We start from the raw sequence: 21,263 nt of genomic DNA on the forward strand, positions 1-21,263 counted from the left end.
TCCAAAAATAATTCGTCAAGCAACATCTGCACTGATACAAAGTTCCGAGAGTTATCTGTACATCACTTTTGCATCCTGAGGATCGTTGTGGTCCAGATACTCTATGAATTCTGGCAGTGGGTGTAGATTTGTGTTCTCTTAGAGCATTGTGGGGGTCCTAAGAAATCGAATCAGCACCAACCACTCTCTGAGGGGTTTCCTGTACATATTGTTTAAAAGTTTATTTCTCTCTCTTTTTCTGTATAGTACGGCTTTACATGCCAATGTTTAGACCGGTCTCGGTGACCTCGACACTGACACCGACACCGACACCAAGCTCGTAGCTCGAACTCGACATCTTATTCCAGCGCGCGGCGTATAGGTGTTATATATTACGACAAGAAAGGAGTTAAAACTCCAAAATATATGAAAACCCTATATTATTCAATATACACAATTATTAGTACACGCAACCCAAAATACAATTACATAGCAGTCTGATATTTTATATCACTATTTTTTAAATAAAACATAGTCAGCTTTTTGGTTTTAATAATTGGGAAATAAACGTCAACTTTACTTTCTCATTAGTCACTTGTAAGTTAGAAACGTTTTTAAATTGTTCGCATTTTATTGTTTCCTCTGCTAAAAATAAGACGATTTCTTCATCGTAAAACAGTTCAAACAATTCAATTGGTGTCAGAGAATTCTTCTCCGACTTCAACCACTATTACCCTTGTACTGAACGCTATCAATGAAACCAAAGTAACGAACTTTCTTGCTATTGGCAACTTAGTTCAGCCCAAGAATACCCCCTTCGCCTCGTAACATAGCCAACAATAGGAAGAATTTGCATATATATACTTAAGTGAAATCGTTTAGTGGACGAACTTCTTACAAAATATTCTTCGATGGCTATCTTTGAATGAAATCAAATTAAATGTTCTGAATCAATGCGAATATTTGAATGTCAGAAATTTAATAAAAACAAAGCAAAATCTTAATTAAAGTAACTGGATGCAAATACACAACTTATTAGGTTATTACGGACGTGTGGTGGTAAATTTAAAATTATGGCAGTCAACAAGAGAACAAAATTTTAATAAAAAAAAAAAAACTATGCAGCCGCAACGACACCAGAGCGCTATAAGAGTGTTGCGATCGAATTATCTCAATTTCATGCTAGAGCAAAGTAAAATACCCGTAGGGGGCGTTGTGACACAAGCGGAGTTTGGGGCTTCCGGTCGCAGCTGTCCTTCCACCGCGACGGTGATTCTATTCTATCGACAAGCACTGCCGCCCCTCTCTATCGAACGAAGAAACGTGTCGTGCTACCCAGGCCGTTACGGTCGCAAACTCGTGGTTGGAAGTCACGACTGTAAATAAAGTAACAGCGTCACGCATCCCGACCGTCCCTGACTTCTATTTAAGAACTGCAGATGACGCGACCGCCAGCTCGACAAGGAACCGCGCACTCAAGTCCATTTAAATGTTCAATTTCTATAACTCTGACATTAAACTACAACTCCTCGTCTTACTCTATGACCATTCCTCGATGATTTTACTCCAAGGCAGGTATAATAGACACCACACCTTTGTGCCCAAATTACCTGCCGCATATTGTACAATCTCGTAGTAGTGAAATAGCTAATTATACAACCAAATTGCGCGTTTCACGCAGAAACCAGCCTCCCCATGAAGTTTTCAGTTAAAAATGTGTTCCAGTTTCTCCAATAAATCTTATGCTTTTATTTCAGTAAATATTAGAGAACGATATCTGGATAAGTGCCTGAATTACAAGAAATGAAGCAAACATTTAGTTACGCCAGACTCTATCAAGAATTTTAAACAGCAAAAAATTTACTTGATGTTAAATTATGTGGTAGTTCGAGTTATTGATTAAATGAAAAGTGTGTTCACAGATTAGATCACTGTAGACTGGAAGTAAACCTGGTATAACATACAAACAAGGCACAACAGGCACAAATTAAATACGGTCAACATTAAAATAATAATACAAGAATTAATGTTCAAATTCAAGTTGCAAGAAATTATTAAAGCCCTCTCGTTTTCAAGTCCACGAAGGTCAAAATGAATCAGTGTTTTAGATTAGTTTAAATGTCACAAATGAATTATTATAAATCTTTAGTGGGAAGTTATGAAGTGTGGATACTGTAATAACTAAAAAAAACTATCCAGAACTTACATATAGTGATAGGCATAATGTTATTAAAATAAATTGATCCTGAATAAATGAATTTCCTGCCACTTTTTTTAAAGAAATATTTCCATTATTGTAGAAAAAATGTATTAGGGCCATGAATAGTTAAAATGTTAACATGAATTGTGAGTTTATAAACTATAAAAGAAACATAACATCTGTTGAAGAATTTAGTAAAGTTTCACAAAATTTAAGATTCTAATTAACTGGACTTGCACTAATTACCAGGCTTCGGCAGCGCGGAAATGATGCTCATTGCTGTCCGATCGCCAGGTAGTCATCCCTTACAACTTCAGGAATTCATAATAACAATTACTACTTTTTCTCGGTTTTCCTCAGTTCAAGTTCTCCTATATGTTAAAATGTTTTAAAAATTAAAAATGACTGTTCAATATTACAATTGTCGTGATGGTCTTGATCAGATAAACCCTGAATTGCATCAAACGCCACCGATGTTGAGACTGCACAGTCGACCAGCTAAATTTATTCCCTGACGTCGCGCCGTCGTTTTAATATTTGTCTGATTGATTGCCCATCACTTCGGCTTTGCCTAACTTTGCTAATTACACTCGTTGATGGGGCGTTGACGTCGAATGTGATTCATTTTTGTTTAAACAGTAGCCCTTTTGTAAAATTACAAACTAAATTACACGTACCCTTAATTTAAAACTGCAAACTTCACAGGGAGACCTCCCCTGATTCCCTAAATATTAAAATATAAAGCCCACGTTATGTATTAATGATTTTCTTATTTTCCAAATGGGGTATCGCGAGGTTGCATTTTTCTCGGCCCAAAATTTAATTTCTCAAATCGGAACACCACAACGGAAAGGCAACATGATCTACAAAAAACAAGAAGCATGCACGCATATGTTTGCAGAGTATATTGTATATGCAGTGCCATCTATTGAAAATACTGAAGTACTCGTTCAACAGGACTTGTTTTTCCCAAAAAAATTGTTTCCATACGACAACGCTGGTCTTCGTTTGGTTAAAACTTTGTAAATCGTCAAGACAAAAATCATGAGTGTAAATTTTTTGGCAGCTAAGTTCAAATACTGGTAGTCACGAAGAAAAGACTCAGTCCATTGAAGAAGATGAGCTCCAAAATCCATACGACGAAATTAAAAAAAAAACTCTATCCAAAACCTTGGATACATCAAGCATCGCGTACTGCAGTCCTACAATCTGTCTCCAACGATCAGTAAGACTTCCAATAAAGTAGAACGGAGATGCTAGGTTTTCCAAAAAAAAAGGGTTAGTTATTTGGGTTAGCTCCACTTTGCTGGGGAAATTCAAACAGATCAGTATCCAGGGGCCGTCATTATCGATACGTGACTTTTTTGGAGGTGTATTTTTGCAACTGGAGTGGAACAATGAAAGATCACCAACATTAACAACTTTATATTATTCGCTAAATGCATATTATATTCAGGTTTGTTAAAAACCAACAGTTCTTCAAAATGATTTAAAAAATGTTTTCTAATTTGCTATTTACACTGGGTGTATGAACGTCACATGTTAATTTAAGAACATAGCGAAGTAGAATGAGATTAATACTTAACTATATTTATTGTGATATAAAATTATAAATTGTCGGTATAGGAATCAGTCATAACAGCATGTACATGGTATATAATATAATTTAAATTAAAAAATCTATGGCCAAACAGTATCTTCTATCCATTTGATATAATGTGAAACTCTCACATAGACTCCTGGACTACCTGCACAACCTTTCCCAAAGGACGTTACACCCACTATGTCATACATACATGTGATTTTGTCACCAATGTGATAGATTTGTAACGGACCTCCAGAGTCTCCCTGTAATAAAATAAAGTTTATTAATACTAAAAGCGAAGTAGGGGACATGTGTGTACCTTGGGACAAAAAAAATAGCAAGATTAAAAAAATAGTCACAATTGAGGTAGGGTGGGTGGGCGGGCTTTATATTTTGGCTTTTTTTCTTAATATACGTAGTATTCTTGAACACCACGATATTCAAAATCATGTTTTAATTTTTTGTAAAGAAATAAGTATTTTGCAGTTAAGCTTCGCCCCCTTGGTTCACGGGGAATAAAAAAAATCATGACAATTGAGATAGGGCGGGTGGGCGGGCTTACGCTTTTCCTTTATTGTTTTAGTATGTGTAGACTTCTTTTCACAACATGAAACTTAAAACATGTTTAAAATGGAAAATTTGTATAAGGAAATATCTATTCTGCATTTAGGCTCCGCCCCATAATTGCAAAATACATATTTCCTTACAAAAATGTACCATTTTAACCACGTTCTAAGTTTCTTGGTGTGAAAAGATGGCTACGCATATTAAGAAAAGAAAAAGGCAACGTATAAGCCCCGCCCGCCCGCCCTATCTCAATTCTAATGATTTTTTTTTATTCGTCGTAACCCGAGGGGCGGAGCTTAATTGTAAAATTCTTATTTTGCTACGAAAAGTTACCATGTGAAATACGTTCTTAAGTAAAAATTGTGTTATACAAAGAAAACTAAATGTTTTAATTAAAAAAGAAAACCAAAGGAGAAGCCCCACCCATCCGTCTAACTATTTTAACCACGTTTTAAGTTACTTGTTGTGAAAAGCCGGATATGTATATTAAAAAAAAATGTAAGCTCTGCCCACCCGCCTTATCCCAGTTCTAATGATTTTTTTTTGTCGTCAGGTAGCTATTTTTTTTAATTTAATAGGTGCGGAATCTTTACAGTTATATGTGTTATCTTAGCAAGTACTAGCCCTGCCCACCCACCCTTTACTTTCTTAAAGGGTATGTCATCTGCCAAAATCAGTGTTGTCTTATTAAGGACTATAAATTCTTTTGTTAAAACTTTTCTTTTACATTCAAAATTATCTTCTGAAACTTCCATAATTTAGCTATAAAATATTTAACTATTTTCTTTGTAGTTAATTTTATCACTATAAAATCACTTTCTTTTAATTCAACAGATATTTCTCCTTTTATTATGTTTCGAGGTGCACACACACCGTCCCGAGGTACACACTATTCCCCTAATACTTAAAAGTGTATGTTCTTATATAGAAATCAGCACAAAATTTTCGATGATATACCCAAGACAAACAAAGAACAGAAGCAAGAGAGTAAAACAGAGTTAAGACTACAACTGATAAAGGCACAAAAATAAAACAGTAAAATAAGATATATAATATATAGAAAACTCTTTTTAGTATATAAATTATTTACCTGGCAAGTGTCTTTTTCTTCGTCCAGCGAGCCGGCACAAACTTGAATGTCATTTAAGATACCTTTTTTAAGTTTTCTTTGATTCCGGTAGAACGGGTCGCAAGTTTCCCGATCAAAGAGATCAATAATCACTTTAAGTAACTCGTTGCTGCCATCACCACCCCAAGACGTTTGACCCCACCCTGTTGCTATAGATCTTTGAGCTGAAATTTCTGGTGACAAATAAAGGCACGCTGGTCGTGCGTATGGGTTCATTTTAGCTGGTTTTTCTAATTTTAACAATCCTATGTCATGGTAATGAGAATTCGATTTGTATTCAGGATGAGCTATTCGTTCAACTATCTTTAGTTGTTGCCGATGGGTACTTATATCGTTAAGTTTGTTCACTCCAAGTCTTACCCACAAAGCATCTCCTCTGCAAAATGTAAAGTAATAGATTAAATGAAGACAATATTTTTTAAATTAACTAGTTATATTAAATAGTTTCAGATTTACTATTGAGTATAGTAAATTGGAAATTAATAAAGCTTCTTTTAACTTACGCATTTGGATCACTCAGGCAATGTGCAGCTGTTAAGATAAATTTGTTGCTTATGATCGTTCCACCACAGAGCCATTCCACGTCTCCAGGAGTTGGTTCGTATCCAATTGCGGCCTATAACAAAAGAAACAAAGATAGTTCTTTGATAGCTATAAAAAATTGGTTGGAAGTTGTTTCGACAGAGCTTCCCTCGTACCTAAACTACAATGAAATATATCCAGCATTTTCGAATTGAGTTATTTCTAAAGTGTTAATAACATTTTCAAAAACTGATGAAAGTATGGTAGAAAAACGTAAGTTGCTGTTTTTACTTCCCGAGCGTAAGCAAAGGAAGTATTGTAATCGAGTCCGTCGGCCGACTCTCTACTTTTACGTTTTCTCGATCTTTCATGACCCCTAGAAGACGAAGAAATAGGTCTCCCATTTCCGTCTGTCTGTCCGTCTGTCCGTCCGTCTGTCCGTCCGTCTGTCCGTCCGTCTGTCCGTCCGTCTGTCCGTCTGTCCGTCTGTTGTCCCGGATTTTTATTAGACAGATAATCTCCGAAAGTACTCGACCGATTGTTGTGAAATTTTGTACTTATATTAAGAATATCATGTAGATGGTAAAACGCTAACCAAAATTTGTCTAATCATCCCCACCACTAATGCGATGACGTCACTTCAAAATTGTACATAGTAAATGGGTTTTCAATTGTATAAAATAACATAGTCCTACACATGTAGTTTACAACTCTGAATCGACTTTTCACCCGAAACGTCCAGATTTTTGGAAAAAAAATCAAAATTATAAAACAACATTTTGAAATTTAATTTTTAATCTGCTAACCAGAATGCTTTGAAATGTTGCAGATGTTTTAAGGCTATAAAGAGCATCATAAATCTTTAGTCAAAAAATATTTGCTTATCCCCTCCAAAAACTTGATGACGTCAGCTCAAAAGTTTGTGGAATAAATCATATCTAAAATGTACAAAATATGATGAGTCTGTGCTTGTGATCTATCACTCCATTCATATATTTTGGATTTGCATATACAGGGTGACTCAAAAAAATTAATGAATGCGTAAATATATTTTACTGATTTACTCAGAAACTACAAAACCGAATGCTTTGAAATCTTGCAGATGTTTTAAGGTTATAAAGAGCATAATAAATGTTTAGTCAAAATATATTTGCTTATCCCCTCCAAAAAATTGATGACGTCAGCTCGAAAGTTTGCCGAATAAATCCTATCTAAACTGTAAAAATATGATGAGTCTGTACTTGTGATTTATCACTCCATTCATATTTTTTGGATTTGCATATACAGGGTGACTCAAAAAAATTAATGAAATCGTAAATATATTTTATTGATTTAATCAGGAACTACAAAACCGAATGCTCTGAAATCTTGCAGATGTTTTAAGGTCATAAAGAGCATAATAAATGTTTAGTCAAAATATATTTGCTTATCCCCTCCTAAAACTTGATGACGTCAGCTCGAAAGTTTGCCGAATAAATCCTACCTAAACTGTAAAAATATGATCAGTCTGTACTTGTGATCTATCACTCCATTCATATTTTTTGGATTTGCATATACAGAGTGATTCAAGAAAATAAATGAAAGCGTAAATTTATTTTACTGATTTACTCAGGAACTACAAAACCGAATGCTTCGAAATCTTGAAGATATTTTAAAATTATCATAAGCATGGTAAATTTTTGACCAAAATGTATTTGGTCGTCCCCCCTAAAAAATTTATGACGTCACCACAAAATTTTGCTGAATAAATCCTATCTAAAATGTACAAAATATGACGAGTCTGTACTTGTGATTTATCATTCCATTCAAATTTTTTCGATTTGCATATACAGGGTGACTCAAAAAAATTAATGAATGCATAAATTTATTTTATTGATTTAATCAGGAACTACAAAACCGAATGCTTTGAAATCTTGCAGATGTTTTAAGGTTATAAAGAGCATAATAAATTTTTAGTCAAAATATATTTGCTTATCCCCTCCAAAAAATTGATGACGTCAGCTCGAAAGTTTGCTGAATAAATCCTATCTAAACTGTAAAAATATGATGAGTCTGTACTTGTGATTTATCATTCCATTCATATTTTTGGATTTGCATATGCAGGGTGACTCAAAAAAATTAATGAAGGCGTGAATTTATTTTATCGATTTAATCAGGAATTACAAAACCGAATGCTTTGAAATCTTGGGAATATTTTAAAGTTATTATAAGCATGGTAAACTTTTGTTCAAAATGTATTTGTTCATCCCTCCTAAAAAAATTGATGACGTCACCCTTAAATTTTGCTGAATAAATCCTATCTAAAATGCAAAAAATATGAAGAGTTTGTACTTGTGATTTATCATTCCATTCATATTTTTTAGATTTTCTTAAGAGGAGGTTCAAAAAAATTAATGAAGTCAATTTATTTTATTGATTAAATTAAAGGCAACACTTATTATTAGTATTACACCCAAACCAACCCAATTTGGTAGACACAAAATTTGTTAAAGGAAAAACTCGGTTGAAACATAAGGGTAGCACGCTTATTTACATCGACTTTAACATAACAGACGTGTGCGCTGTCTAGGTTTCGCGAATGTGGAATAGACATGTTTATAATCAACCAATTGTGAATTTCACCGTCAAGAATTAAAATAAAACCCAATGTTTTATATAATAAGCGGAAGTCGAACCAATAAAACCGATGGTCGTTTTGTTTACAGTTTCTCTGTTTGACTCTCACGTATGCTGTTACGCTTGTCATCTGAAATTAAGAATGTTTATACATAAACGATTTTCAGTTGCCTTTCATATTACTAGACAGCGGATTTTTGTCGGGCTACGTCACGTTTAATCGGTACTAATTCCATAAATATAATTAACGATTTATTAATCAAACGGCTAAGTAAATGAGAACGGGAATTAACAGCAGAGTGCAACGAAACAGCGTTATTCTAATCTCAAATAAACGAAGTGCAGTCCACAACAGCAATGAATTCGCATCCCGTACGAGCCGTACCGAGTTTGGCCTTGCCTAGCCCGACAGAAATCCGCTCTCTAGATATTAGACACCGACGCCGTATACGTGAGTAAATTGTTTCGTTATTTTATTGATTATAAGAAATCAATATTCAAAACGACCCAATTCATTTTCCCGAAAATTTGGGAATACAATAATTTTATTCTTAGTATTACACTACATCTATCCCAACTGATATACGTGTCCTTGCAAAAATGTTGATGACAATTTTTTTTTAAATTCCCACTACAAAAATGTAATGAGAAAAAAAAACACAATAGGCATGCACTCGTCAAGTTTCCGACAGCGAGCGAAGTACTGTCTAAACTCTTTAGACCAATTTTTTAACATCTAATTTGCTCACCATGTGGGGAAATTCTTTTCGTCCAGCTGGTTCTCCACCTACAATCAGTTTGACTACTTTATGGCCACATTCGTTTCTTGTGACTTCCGATACATTAATTAATGCAATTGGTGGTACTTTTGATTCATACACGTAGCGAGAGTACTCTCTACATCCTGAAATAAGAAATGCACAAGTGGTTTTAAATTCAGTCTATTAACGAATTATTGTTTGTAAAAATTGATAAGTAAATACTTCATCTTACAAAAATGACAAAATATAATATATTTGTATTAAAATATTTTACAATTAGCGAGTACCAATGTTCTTATTCCTATGTATGTACCTACTTCTTTTACTCATATCGCCTGGTTTTCGCCGTGGTGGAGTTGTTTCTTCTACTGTGGTTGTTTCGGGTGTCACTGTCTGACTTTCTGGGCAACATACTATTGGCTGTGTTCCTTGAAACCCACATGTTTGAGGAAAGCGGTTTTTTCGTAGTTCCTCTTGAGCTTTTGGACAATCAGTCAACAATTTGCAGACTTCCCCCGATCCAGTTGACTGCAAGGTGCATACATCACCTAAAAACATAAATAGATACGGTTTTCTATAATATAGATTTGTTACTTCCCGAGCGTAAGCAATGCGTAAATTTATTTTATTGATTTTAAAAATATGTTTGTCACAATTCGATTAGGTACTTATTTTACAAACTACACATGTGTAAGATAAGATTCGTGGATCAAGGTAATTAGCTAATTAAAAACATACAATGAGTTGCTCGACTTCAATTGTAACAAAGAACTCTCCATAATTGCAATCATGGTTTTACACATAATGGACTTTACCTTCAATTGTTTTCTAATTGTGTATTCATTTTTACTTCCCAAAGGTAGTGAATATATAACTTTATTTTTTTATAGTTCCATGTAACAAAATCGGAGATTTTTTTGCGACTTAATTTGTCTTATCGATTTATCATATATTAAATCTTTTCTCACCGAAATTTCGAATTTCATTACAGAAACTGAAGCAAAAAAGTTAATACATCATCTTTTAACATAAATATAATTAATCTTGCTTATTTTTGTTTCGTAGTTAACTCTTTATGGTCTAATATCGGAGTTAAAAAACAAATATTTTGAAAAAGAAGAGAGTGGAAATTCGAATAAATGACAATTTTAGAACCAGTTATGTATTTGGAAATTACGTTCTAACTAGTCCTGAGATTGTTTACATACAGCACTTTCTAGGAGATTTCGTGAGATTCACTTAGTCAGGACTCCTCCTTTGTTTATCAAGTTATAAATAAGGTTTCTGAATGCTTATACTTAAGTTTTACATTATAACGTTGTCCCACTCTGGAAAAAGGACCGTGGAAAGTGCGGTAGAATTCATAATATGGTGGACTGAGGGACGACGGGATTAAAATTTTTTCCCCTTTGATAGTTATCATCATATCATCATCACTAGAGAGCGGATTTTATGAAATTTGCATATCCGTTATTTTTTGCATATAAGGCTTAATATTTAATATGTGAACGAATCATGCTAATTAAAAATTAATAGAGCTATAAAAAAATTGCATATTTGCATATATGTATTTGCTTTCTGCTGCATATTTCACGGAACGGGTGCATATTTTGCATTTTTATCAATTTTTGTGCTAATTTGAAAAAAAAATCATTGTCATTCTATCGACATTTATCTAGAATGACGAAATTTTATGAATCATATTGCAAATATTGTCCTGAGCTTCAAATAACTACGAAAGGTTTGGGTTTGATGGTAGTTTAGAGACACCACTGGGTGTTAAGCCATCCTTCCAGGTAAATTCGCGGCGTAATTATTTTGGGAAATACGGTTCATTCCCAATATTTTTGTTCGTTAGTTAAGTGTATTAATGGTACGTTTAGTGGTGGTCGAAGGGACGTTATCCTATTATTTTTCATCGTGAGTTTGTATTGAAAGCATTTAAAAGGATACAATATGTCGAAAATAAATCAAATTTATTTATGGATTAAACCTTTTCCTGAACTTATTCTTCAAGAACGAACTGTCTTTTGTCGCGCCTGCCCTAAACCCGTAAGTATTTTTACATCCGTGGACGTAGTACGCAATTTTTCTATTTACAAATACATATATTTTAGAATTACCGGAAAAACTTTTTGTCAAAATATTTCGAAAAATATTTAAAAATAAATTGTTACCAAAATAGTAATTAAATAGTGGATTACTACTATTTTTTAATTTCTTCTGTTTATATTTATTTTTTATACACTTTGCAATGTGATTTATGTATTTTTTGTAATAAAACGTAAGCTCGGGAAACCTGTTTTTGTATTTTATAAATAAATTTAGTTCGCTTATTAAGCGTTTTTTTTAATTTTTGGAGCATATGCAACTGCATTTCTCTGCATATATTAAGAAAGTTACTGCATATTTGCATAAAATTGGTGCATATCATATGATCATATTTCTCAAAATTTTGCTACATATTTTCCGCTCTCTAATCATCACATCACCGAGACTTATTTTCTCGCGACGTTGGAAATTGTATCACCGAGACGCATATTTCTCGCAACGCTGGATGCATGTTGTGTTTATTTATCATGTGTTTTGTTTGGGATAAGTTGATCAATGTTTCCGTCATATAAATTGTCTGATATTCAATCTTAATCTCAGGTGAGAATTATTTGCTGTTTAAAATTTCACGAGAGTGTATGGCGAATTTAAATGTTTTTTTTTTTTAACTTTAACACTTGTTTAGTTGTAGTTTAATATCAGAGTTACAGAAAGTGAACATTTAAATGGAATTGAGGTAAATAACGCAGAAACACGTGGCGGAAGCGGCGTGCGCGGTTCCTTGTCGAGCTGGCGGTCGCGCCATCTGCACGAAAGATGTAGGCCTTGAATATAAGTTAGGGAAGCGGTCGCTGTCAGCTTATCTATAGCCGTGATTTCCAACCACGAGTTTGCGACTGTAACGGCCTGTTAGCTCGGCACGTTTCTTCGTTGGATAGATAGATTAATAGATTGTCGTTGTCAGAATTATTCGATTATGATACTAAAAATTTTATATTTTTCTTTGTTCAGCCTTATTTAGTTTATTGTTTTTCCTGATGGTGCACTAATTATAAAATAGACTGTGATTTATGGGAAAGAGTTCAGAAAAAATTTCTTCGCTTACTAGAATTTAAACTTGATCGAATTTAGGGTGATTACACTTGGGTAAGGTATAATTTTCATATTAATTCACTTGAAACTCATCACATAATTTGCGCGGTTTCATTTCTTCGATGATTCATTAATTGTGATATAGATAATGATTACTTATTAGAAAAATTGTTGAACGAGGGAGGAGCGGAAATGTATTCTGTGGATATTTATTACCCCATTTTGGAATTTCCATATGAGAGATTTCGTAAAACTGATTATTATTATTACGAAGATATTGAATACAACATTCATAGATTGGAAAACCCCTTGACGGTTTTTATCGCCTCTAAAAACGGACAAACAAGATACTTAGAGCGACAATTCTTTAATTTTGCATCTTTTCTTGTCATACATTCATTAGTAGGAGTTGCCAGTTTATCTGTTTATTAGATTTTAAGAACGAAATACGATAGATAAGGCAACAATGTGATCTCATTGGTCTTTTGTAATCAAAGGTTATTCTTACTGTGTAAAATAAGCGCGGTCATGGTCACTGCATGTTCTGGGGACCAGAACTCAAATGTGTAAATATTACTTATTTCGTTCATAAGAATCACGTTTACGTTGCCGATAATGACTTATCGTCTTATTTTTAGTGTCAATTGTGTAGTAGCAAATTATTATTCTTACCGACAAATCGTTGACCGGAGACAGCGCCCAGCAAGAATATCGTAAAAACACTTAACACAAAACTCATGTTTACCACAGTGGACATCGGCGCGAACTAACTAGAGATTTAATGACTGCTTTGAATTTGCAGAAGTAGTTTGAGTGGGAAAACACTGTAAGCGATCCATCACTATATATATGAAAGAAGTAAATAATTCTTAGAATACAGATGACACTCACGGAGTGATAACAAGCTAATTTGTTTAAAATGTATGCCATTGCAATCGTAACAAATAGTACTTTCATTGATTACGGTGTGCTGTGCTAAAACCAGTTTTTGTCTAGCTCTTCATTGGGAGTGTACAGGTGTCTTAATCATCACTTAGCTCAATTTGTTTTGTAGGTTACAAATTTTCAGTTTTGTAAATAAAAACCACTAATTACCTAATATTCCGGAGAATTTTATAATAATTAAACTACTTAATTAGATAACTTAGCATCCAAAAATTGGTTTGAAAGCATTGTGTTTCTGTTTCAACGTTCTTGTTAGTTTTTAGTTCCCTAACAACGTAATTGTATATTTTTATCACGTATTGTACAGGGTCATTATAAATGTTTTTTACATTGCAAGTGGCTTCGATCTATTTATTTGTCGCTTTCCACTTTTGTTTAAGCCACCTACAATGAACAAAAATTTATAACATCACGAGTGTTTCACCTAGTATTCAAATTCCCGCTCCACTGGCTTCATAATTTTTTCATATATAATATAACAAGTACTAGTAGTCCGATTTTTCCCACAAAATTTGTGAATTTGCAGAAAAAATCAGATCACGAGTTATATTCGGCTTGACAATCCAAAGAGAAAATTTTTATTTACTTTTTACGGACAATAATTCACATAATTTATAGACAGTGTTGGGGATAGATATTTTTAAAAATATCTAGATATAGAGTAGAGTCTTCATTGCACAGAAGCGGGTAATTCGGATTATTGCTGGGGCTGTTAGTACTTTCGGCTATAAAAAACTGTTTAGGAAGTATCAAATTATGACACTTCCAAGTATATATGTATTTATGAATTATGTGTGTTCACGTTTCATAGGAGAAAATTTCATCGTCACATGAACACTATGGTTTAAATATTGTCATAATTTCTACATTGATGGCATTAGGAATTAATGCACATCTGATAGAACCTAGAATACACAATCTGCTACTTGAGTATATAAAATATGTGACAACAACTCAGCATTCCAAAGATTGGCAAAACAATATTTGATATCTGAATGTTCTTACACAGCTGATGAGTATTTTGGAATTGTGCATTAGTAGAGTTATTCGAAATCCGTATGTTACCCGCTATTTCACTTGCTCCGCTGCGTGATTTTTTCTTTCATGTCCTCTTCGTACTGATTTTTTGTGTGTTTTTTTATTGTATTGATGAGGTCATCTTTAGTGTTATGTCTTATTTTGCTCAATTTTTTGTTTTTGACGTCTTTATACAATTTCTTTTGTCCCAAAAAAGAAATAAAGCTTGTTATTATTATACTTTAAAAGTCAAAGCCAACTCGATGCTTTTTTCAATTGAATACCCAATATGTTACGATACATAAAAATTTGTTGTAACTACACGCATTTGTTGCTTTATTTTGACTAAAATTGAAAACGAGTACAATCTTAATTTCTAGCGAGCCACGTTTTGACATAAAAATTGACTTTGTCATGTTTTTCTCTTGACTCAAGCAGCCCCCCACACAACGATTTTAAATGTCAAGGGAAGTCGATATGACCCCTCATTTGAAAGATATTTTGATGCTTTGTACGACTGCATAAATTATTTTGATGTTTATTGTTTGTGATTGTTGAAATTTTAAATACAATATTATTATTAACCACACTATCGTATAAAAAATGCAGTTTGGATGAATGTAAAATATGTCGAACGAGCATGATTTGGCCATCGTTTTTACAAACAAAATATTTAATTTACTTTTAGGGTCTATCATTACGTTTGTTATAACAACTGATTCATAAAAGTTTATACTTTTAATATTTAATTGTCCGTGGTTATTAAATAAGTATATAATAAATCTATTAATTGATTACATCCCTGCTGCTTCTTGGACTTCAAGTTGGGAATATTTCTCAGGAAATTCATTTTGCAGGCTGATTCTGAATAAATTCGCTCATCGTTGTTCAGTTTATTAATTTTTTTGAGTCAATTAGAATTGTTTGAAATTTGGCCAATGACATTCACCAAAAAATTTTTTCAGTGAAAAAACATTCTTCTGTCAGATAACAACACTGTTTTTCAGCGAAAAAAATTATGTCAAATTAATTTGTCAAACTTGTAAAATGAACTTTAATAAAAAATGATAATGAAACATACAAAATTACATCTTAAACTGAAATTACTGATTACTGATTAGAATAATAACAATTAAAGGTACAATTATTATAAATATTATTTTCCTTTTGATCTTTTTTTTTCTCAATGATTTTATTGCCACTTTCACAACTGTAATATCTTGTTTAAATGTTGTTATAATTTTATTGTGGTGAGAACTGTCTAGCTGCAAATAAGGACGGATAGATCCTGCCGAAGAGTGTCCTGTAATTTTTATTAATTGCTGTTCGCCAATTCCAGCTTTTGCAAGTTGTTAGCCTTCAGTACTTATACATCTTTAAATATAATCCTGAGGGGTAATAAATCTAAGTCATGGAAAGATGGTATTTTAAAAACCATAAACCACAATTCACTATTCGCTGCGTTTCACGCTTGTCGGGGCAATGCATTTTATCTGTGTACGTGAGCAACCCGAGTCCGGTAGGCCCGCTGGTTGTATTTGTGTTAGTAAATAAGAGTAATTTTAATAGTAAAAATATTTGTTTAAGGTATGTTATTATTTTTAGAAAATAATAATTGCGTGTTACATAATGATTATTTTTTTCAATTAGCACAAATTAGTTCTGTAATCGACTAATCGAATGTTCAATACATACATTTCTCTCGCATAAATCGCATATTTGTTACTGTTTTATACCTTTATTTTTCAGACAAATGTAGCATCTTTTCCTGTTGCCACACGTGTCATTTCTTCACTTTTTCATTGTTGGGTCTAACGCTAGGCGGGCTTGGCAGGTCCGTTTTGCCCTAGAATGTGCCGATTATGTTTAAGTGTAAATCTTGGACAATAAAATTAATATTTTTACAACCCTCGGTAGAATAATTTATCGTGATATATTCTCAGAAATCGTGAAGCGAGATTAAAATAAAATGAGTTTCAACAAAAATCTGAAAATTTAAAGTTGCACTCTGATGATTTCGGCCTGCCAGGCAGCCTTAAATCCTATAAGGGGTTTAAATACCTTTCTATGAAATTGTACTTATTTTGCCTTATTAAACGGAACCAGCAATTCTTCCTAAAATGTATATACCTGCTGCACCGGGATAGACGATTCACTGGTCAACAGCTAAGCTCTAACTTTTAAAATATTAGTCAATTATTATTTAATTAACAATTTTAAATAATATTATAAACGGCTAAACCAAAACTTAGCTCTCATTTAAAAGTAATCTTAAAATATTATCCTTTGAAAAATACAAAAATCGTACTATTAAGTAATAGGAAATTTTCTATAAGGTGTATTTTTTGTTGTCAAATCATATAAAAAATTTGAAATTAACTTATCCTTAAAGTGCATTTTATGCATTCGCACCTTGATTTTTTCTCCAAAAATTGTGACGACGTGAGTGATGAACATGGAGAACGCTTCCATCTGGGCATTTTGTGGATAGCAAAAGGTTACCAAGATCGATGGAACACCGAAATCCTCGCAGAATACTGCGGGACCATCAAGCGAGAGATCTCCCATGAAATCTATAGGAGGCAACCGAAAAAACCTCGGCCTTAGCTGTTTCTTTTGTTTCTTTCGTTTTTTAAACTGCAATCGTTGTTTTTTTATTAATCATAGTTGTTCTTTTGTTAATACATCACTTTTTGCCGTTAAAAATTAAATTGATTTACCTGATTTTGTGTTTCTAACATCAAATATGCATTTTTTTTTAATCGAGCTAAGTTATAAGATTCATGCTCTTTGTTACAAACACAAACATTACAATTATGTCAAAGTTCGAGAGAAAAAATTAAATTTTGTTGACCAGTCAGGTATATACAGGACATGGTCATAAAAACATCATAAGCCGATATTGAAGAATAATAATAATTTATGACAGGTTGCCGACAACAGACCTTCAGCACAGAATAATCATTTCCCGTATTCTTTTGAAATATTAATTTTAATGCTGGAGATAATTATTATAAGTGTCCGGTTTTGTCCGGATTTTTAAAATTTTATGCCCTAGGATTAACTTTTAGAATATGGTAACCCTAACCAACACAAAACTCATGTTTCTCACACAGGACACCAGGCAGAACTAACACGAGATTCAAGATTGCTTTGAATACAAGTAAACAATTTGAGTGGGAAAACTATTTAGTAACCCATCAGTATGAAAATCAAGAAAATAAACAATTCTTGGAACAGGTGTAGTCATAACAGTGGCGATACTGTAGACAGAACTGACCCGTTTAAAATGGACCTCATTGCATATAGTAAACTACTGTGCATCAGAACTAGTTTTTGCCGCGTCCTTCGCTGCAAGTGTATGGGTTTTTGATGTACATTGTTTTGTGTTATTATAAATCATAAATTTTTCATTTTTGCGTTTTTAAATAAAATCATTAGTTAATGTAGTTGGGAAGTCCATAATAAATAACCATAAATTAACACTAACCGGTGGCCGTTAGCTTTAGAGCGGTATTTTTTCACAAGGCTATGTATATCGTTTGTTTATACCTACAGGTTTTCTGTTTATACCCATTTCACAAGTTTTGTGATGCGTTATATAAGGGTGTTTCTCTTGAAACTCAAACTATTCCCTTAGCGCTGTTATAATTTTTTTGTTCAATAATGTACGTTAGAGACTGTTATTTGAATTGATATTCTTGAATATACTAAATTTTGAAAAAAGGGGTGTTAGTCATGAGAAAATTACTTCTGAAAATTATTTTTACGCAACCCAAAATACTAAGACCGTAGACTACTTGATATTAAGTGAATTTTTTGTTAAGGTACGAAAAAAATTTTTGGAAAAAATTCAAAGATATGAAAAGATTTTTTTTTTTGGAACTAGACGGAAGTACAGTGCATTGACTGATTTTGATTGTTAAACAAGTTCTGAATGTGAGTGTTTGAATTACACAATCACCTCTGGGAAATCTTATAAGTCATAAACTCATAATCTTTGTCTAGTACTGCATCACGTGTGGGAATCCCTAACAGTGAACAAGTAAACGACCTCGTAAGAGTAGCTGCAGTCCCTTCTCCTACCTCAGCGAAATTATAGATTTTCTACACTTGCCATACGAAGTTTTATCGCTCTAAACCCCTAAATCTTTGGCAACAGCATCAGGACCCATAGTTTTTTAGTTAAATTAAACTTCAGATTTCAGTGTTTTTAACTGTATTCGTGGTAAGGGTACGATTGGGAAAACACGTTTTAATATTTTTTTTTACTTGAAGTTTCTCAAGGTTTTGAGTTAAATGTTACATGTGACTGTCTTAAATTGTACTTCTTTACAATAATATAGAAAGGATTTTTGCTATTTAAGAAAGAAATTTACCCCAGTTTGGACAGACGAACCATCGTTGCAGACTACCTTTAGACAATTATTATATAAAATTATAAATATAAAAGTATTTAACTCAATATTTCTTTTTAACGAATGATAAAACTTATGTATTATTTTTTTTTGTGTTTATATATTTATGAATAAATAGTAGATACTCATACGGATTAGCGACACAACAAAATTATCATTTCGGCAAGTATGCACAGTTCTACAGTTTGGAAAAATTGTTCCTCATTTTTAAGCTGAAAATATGCCCAGGGATGCCAAATTAATTAATGCAACTTGTGGGTTGCTAAATAGCAAAATTCGCGACCGAATACCGAATTCCCAGGGCGGAGATCAACAGGTTCAGCGAGCTTGTCAAACGAGTCCAAGTGTTCAGAATAAACGAACTTTAAAGAAGATGCAATACTTTGATTGAAAATTCGTCTACAGGACAAATAAGAGATATTGAGTCGAAAATCAGTCCTACGTAGGATAACATCCCGGACACCACACCATTCAAATATATTGAGTGTTGTTGTAGCCTCTTTAAGGCCTATAAGACTTTATTATTTCTATTATTTCCCGCCCAACAGTCGGGAGTTAATCTACACAGAGGAGAGAAGAACAAAAACAGTTTCTTGAACGGTTGAATATTTGTTGGACTCGACTTTAGTCAGTTATTAACAAAGGAAATCCTATGGATTTTATCGGTCCACATCATGACACGTATGTTTTTGCCTACATGGATGAAGAGGCATGAAACTGCCGAACAGTTACTTGACACTTAAATCATTAGTAATGTTATTTATAGGGTCTTCATAAATTATTGCTATATCTAAGTCGGCCCTGATTTATTCCGTCTATTTCAGTGTGTGTGTAACTATAATGACAACGTCTAATCATATCCATGGCAACGACGCGACCCTTCAAATGTCATAATTATTGTGACAGATATTCATAAATTTGACTGGATTTAAAAAAAAAGAATGCGTCGACCCAGGGACGCACGGTTGGAGTTTTAACTCTGCGTTCTCAATTTATATAAATCAAACACGTATACGCGGTGAAGTCATTAAAATTTTGTCTTAAAAAAATAATGAAAACCAAAAATATGTTGCATTTGTATTTTTTGACAAAATGATGAATAATGATGATGATTGGGTTAATTAAAGTACATATCCATCTATTGTCAATTATTGCTTATTATAAAATATACTTTTTTTTATTTATTTATTATATAGAAATATCATAATTAATTATTATAATATTGTATAAAAAAAATAAATTACAATGTGTAATTTTCCAACTAATGTAACAAGTAAATATTTACAAATGCTAGAGCAGTATTTATAACTTATTCGATTTAAAATACACTGGCCTGCAAAAAAAAATCGGCCACCCTGAAAAATTTCGCAAAACCAAACTTTAAAAATTATTAATTTAACTAGTGATAAATATCAGTTCTTAAATGAGTAATAAAACGTGTGAAAACGGCATCAATTGTTGTACCTAATTTGGTCATTGAAAAAGTCAAACGAACACATTTTATTAAATAGTTCGATCTCTCGATCACACCTAGGCTACTCTTGCGCTCCCGCCGCAATTTACGTGGCTCCAAAAATAATTCGTCAAGCAACATCTGCACTGATACAGCGTTCCGAGAGTTATTTGTACATCACTTTTGCATCCTGAGGATCGTTGTGGTCCAAATACTCTATGAATTCTGGCAGTGGGTGTAGGTTTGTATTCTCTTAGAGCATTGTGGGGGTCCTAAGAAATGTAATCATCACCAACCACTCTCTGAGGGGTTTCATGTACATATTGTTTAAGAGTTTATTTCTCTCTCTTTTTCTGTATAGCGCGGCTTTACATGCCAATCTTGAGACCGGTCTCGGTGACCTCGACACCGACACCGACACCGTCCTCTGCTAAAAATAAGACGATTTCTTCATCATAAAACACCTCAAACAATTCAACTGGTGCCACACAATTCTTCTCCGACTTCAACCACTATAACCGTTGTACTGAAAGCTATCAATAAACCAAATTAACGGACTTTCTTGCTATTGGCAACTTAGTTCAGCCCAGGAATACCCCCTTCGCCTCTAACATAGCCAACAATAGAAAGCATTTGGATATACTTAAGTGAAATCGTTTAGTGGACGAACTTCTTACAAAATATTCTTCGATGACTATCTTTGAATGAAATCAAATTAAAGTTACTGAATGCAATTACACAAGTTATTACGGACATGTGGCGGCAAATTTAGAATTATGACAGTCAACAAGAGAACAAAATTTTAATAAAAAAAATCTATGCAGCGGAAGCGGCACCAGAGTGTGGCGATCGAATTATCTCGGTTTCATTCTAGAGCATAGTAAAATCTCCATAGGGGGTGTTGTAGCCCGAGCGGAGTTTGAGGCT

At 33.3% G+C, this 21,263-nt stretch overlaps 1 protein-coding gene across 1 annotated transcript; it reads right to left on the reverse strand.

The window, feature by feature from the left end:
- Positions 1-3,589: 3,589 nt before the first annotated feature.
- LOC135125766 (serine protease snake-like) lies at positions 3,590-13,338 on the reverse strand. The gene is made up of 6 exons (XM_064051437.1): positions 13,176-13,338; positions 9,677-9,907; positions 9,348-9,502; positions 5,964-6,076; positions 5,422-5,836; positions 3,590-4,027 (listed from the first exon to the last, which is right to left on the reverse strand). The coding sequence occupies exons 1-6, from the start codon at positions 13,258-13,260 to the stop codon at positions 3,860-3,862; spliced, it is 1,167 nt and encodes a 388-aa protein (XP_063907507.1). The 5' UTR covers positions 13,261-13,338; the 3' UTR covers positions 3,590-3,859.
- Positions 13,339-21,263: the final 7,925 nt, after the last annotated feature.

This window comes from Zophobas morio, unplaced genomic scaffold (assembly GCF_036711695.1).
Source record: "Zophobas morio isolate AGI-343-1 ecotype UQ-CSIRO unplaced genomic scaffold, CSIRO_AGI_Zmor_V1 ptg000009l, whole genome shotgun sequence".
Lineage (NCBI taxonomy): Eukaryota > Metazoa > Arthropoda > Insecta > Coleoptera > Tenebrionidae > Zophobas > Zophobas morio.

Coding starts and splice junctions, on each gene's coding strand:
- LOC135125766 (XM_064051437.1), bottom strand. CDS start 13,260: ATGTCCACTGTGGTAAACATGAGTTTTGTGTTAAGTGTTTTTACGATA. Junction 6,077..9,347: donor GAAAAGAATTTCCCCACATG/GTGAGCAAATTA, acceptor CTTTTGTTATAG/GCCGCAATTGGATACGAACC. Junction 5,837..5,963: donor TGCCTGAGTGATCCAAATGC/GTAAGTTAAAAG, acceptor TACATTTTGCAG/AGGAGATGCTTTGTGGGTAA.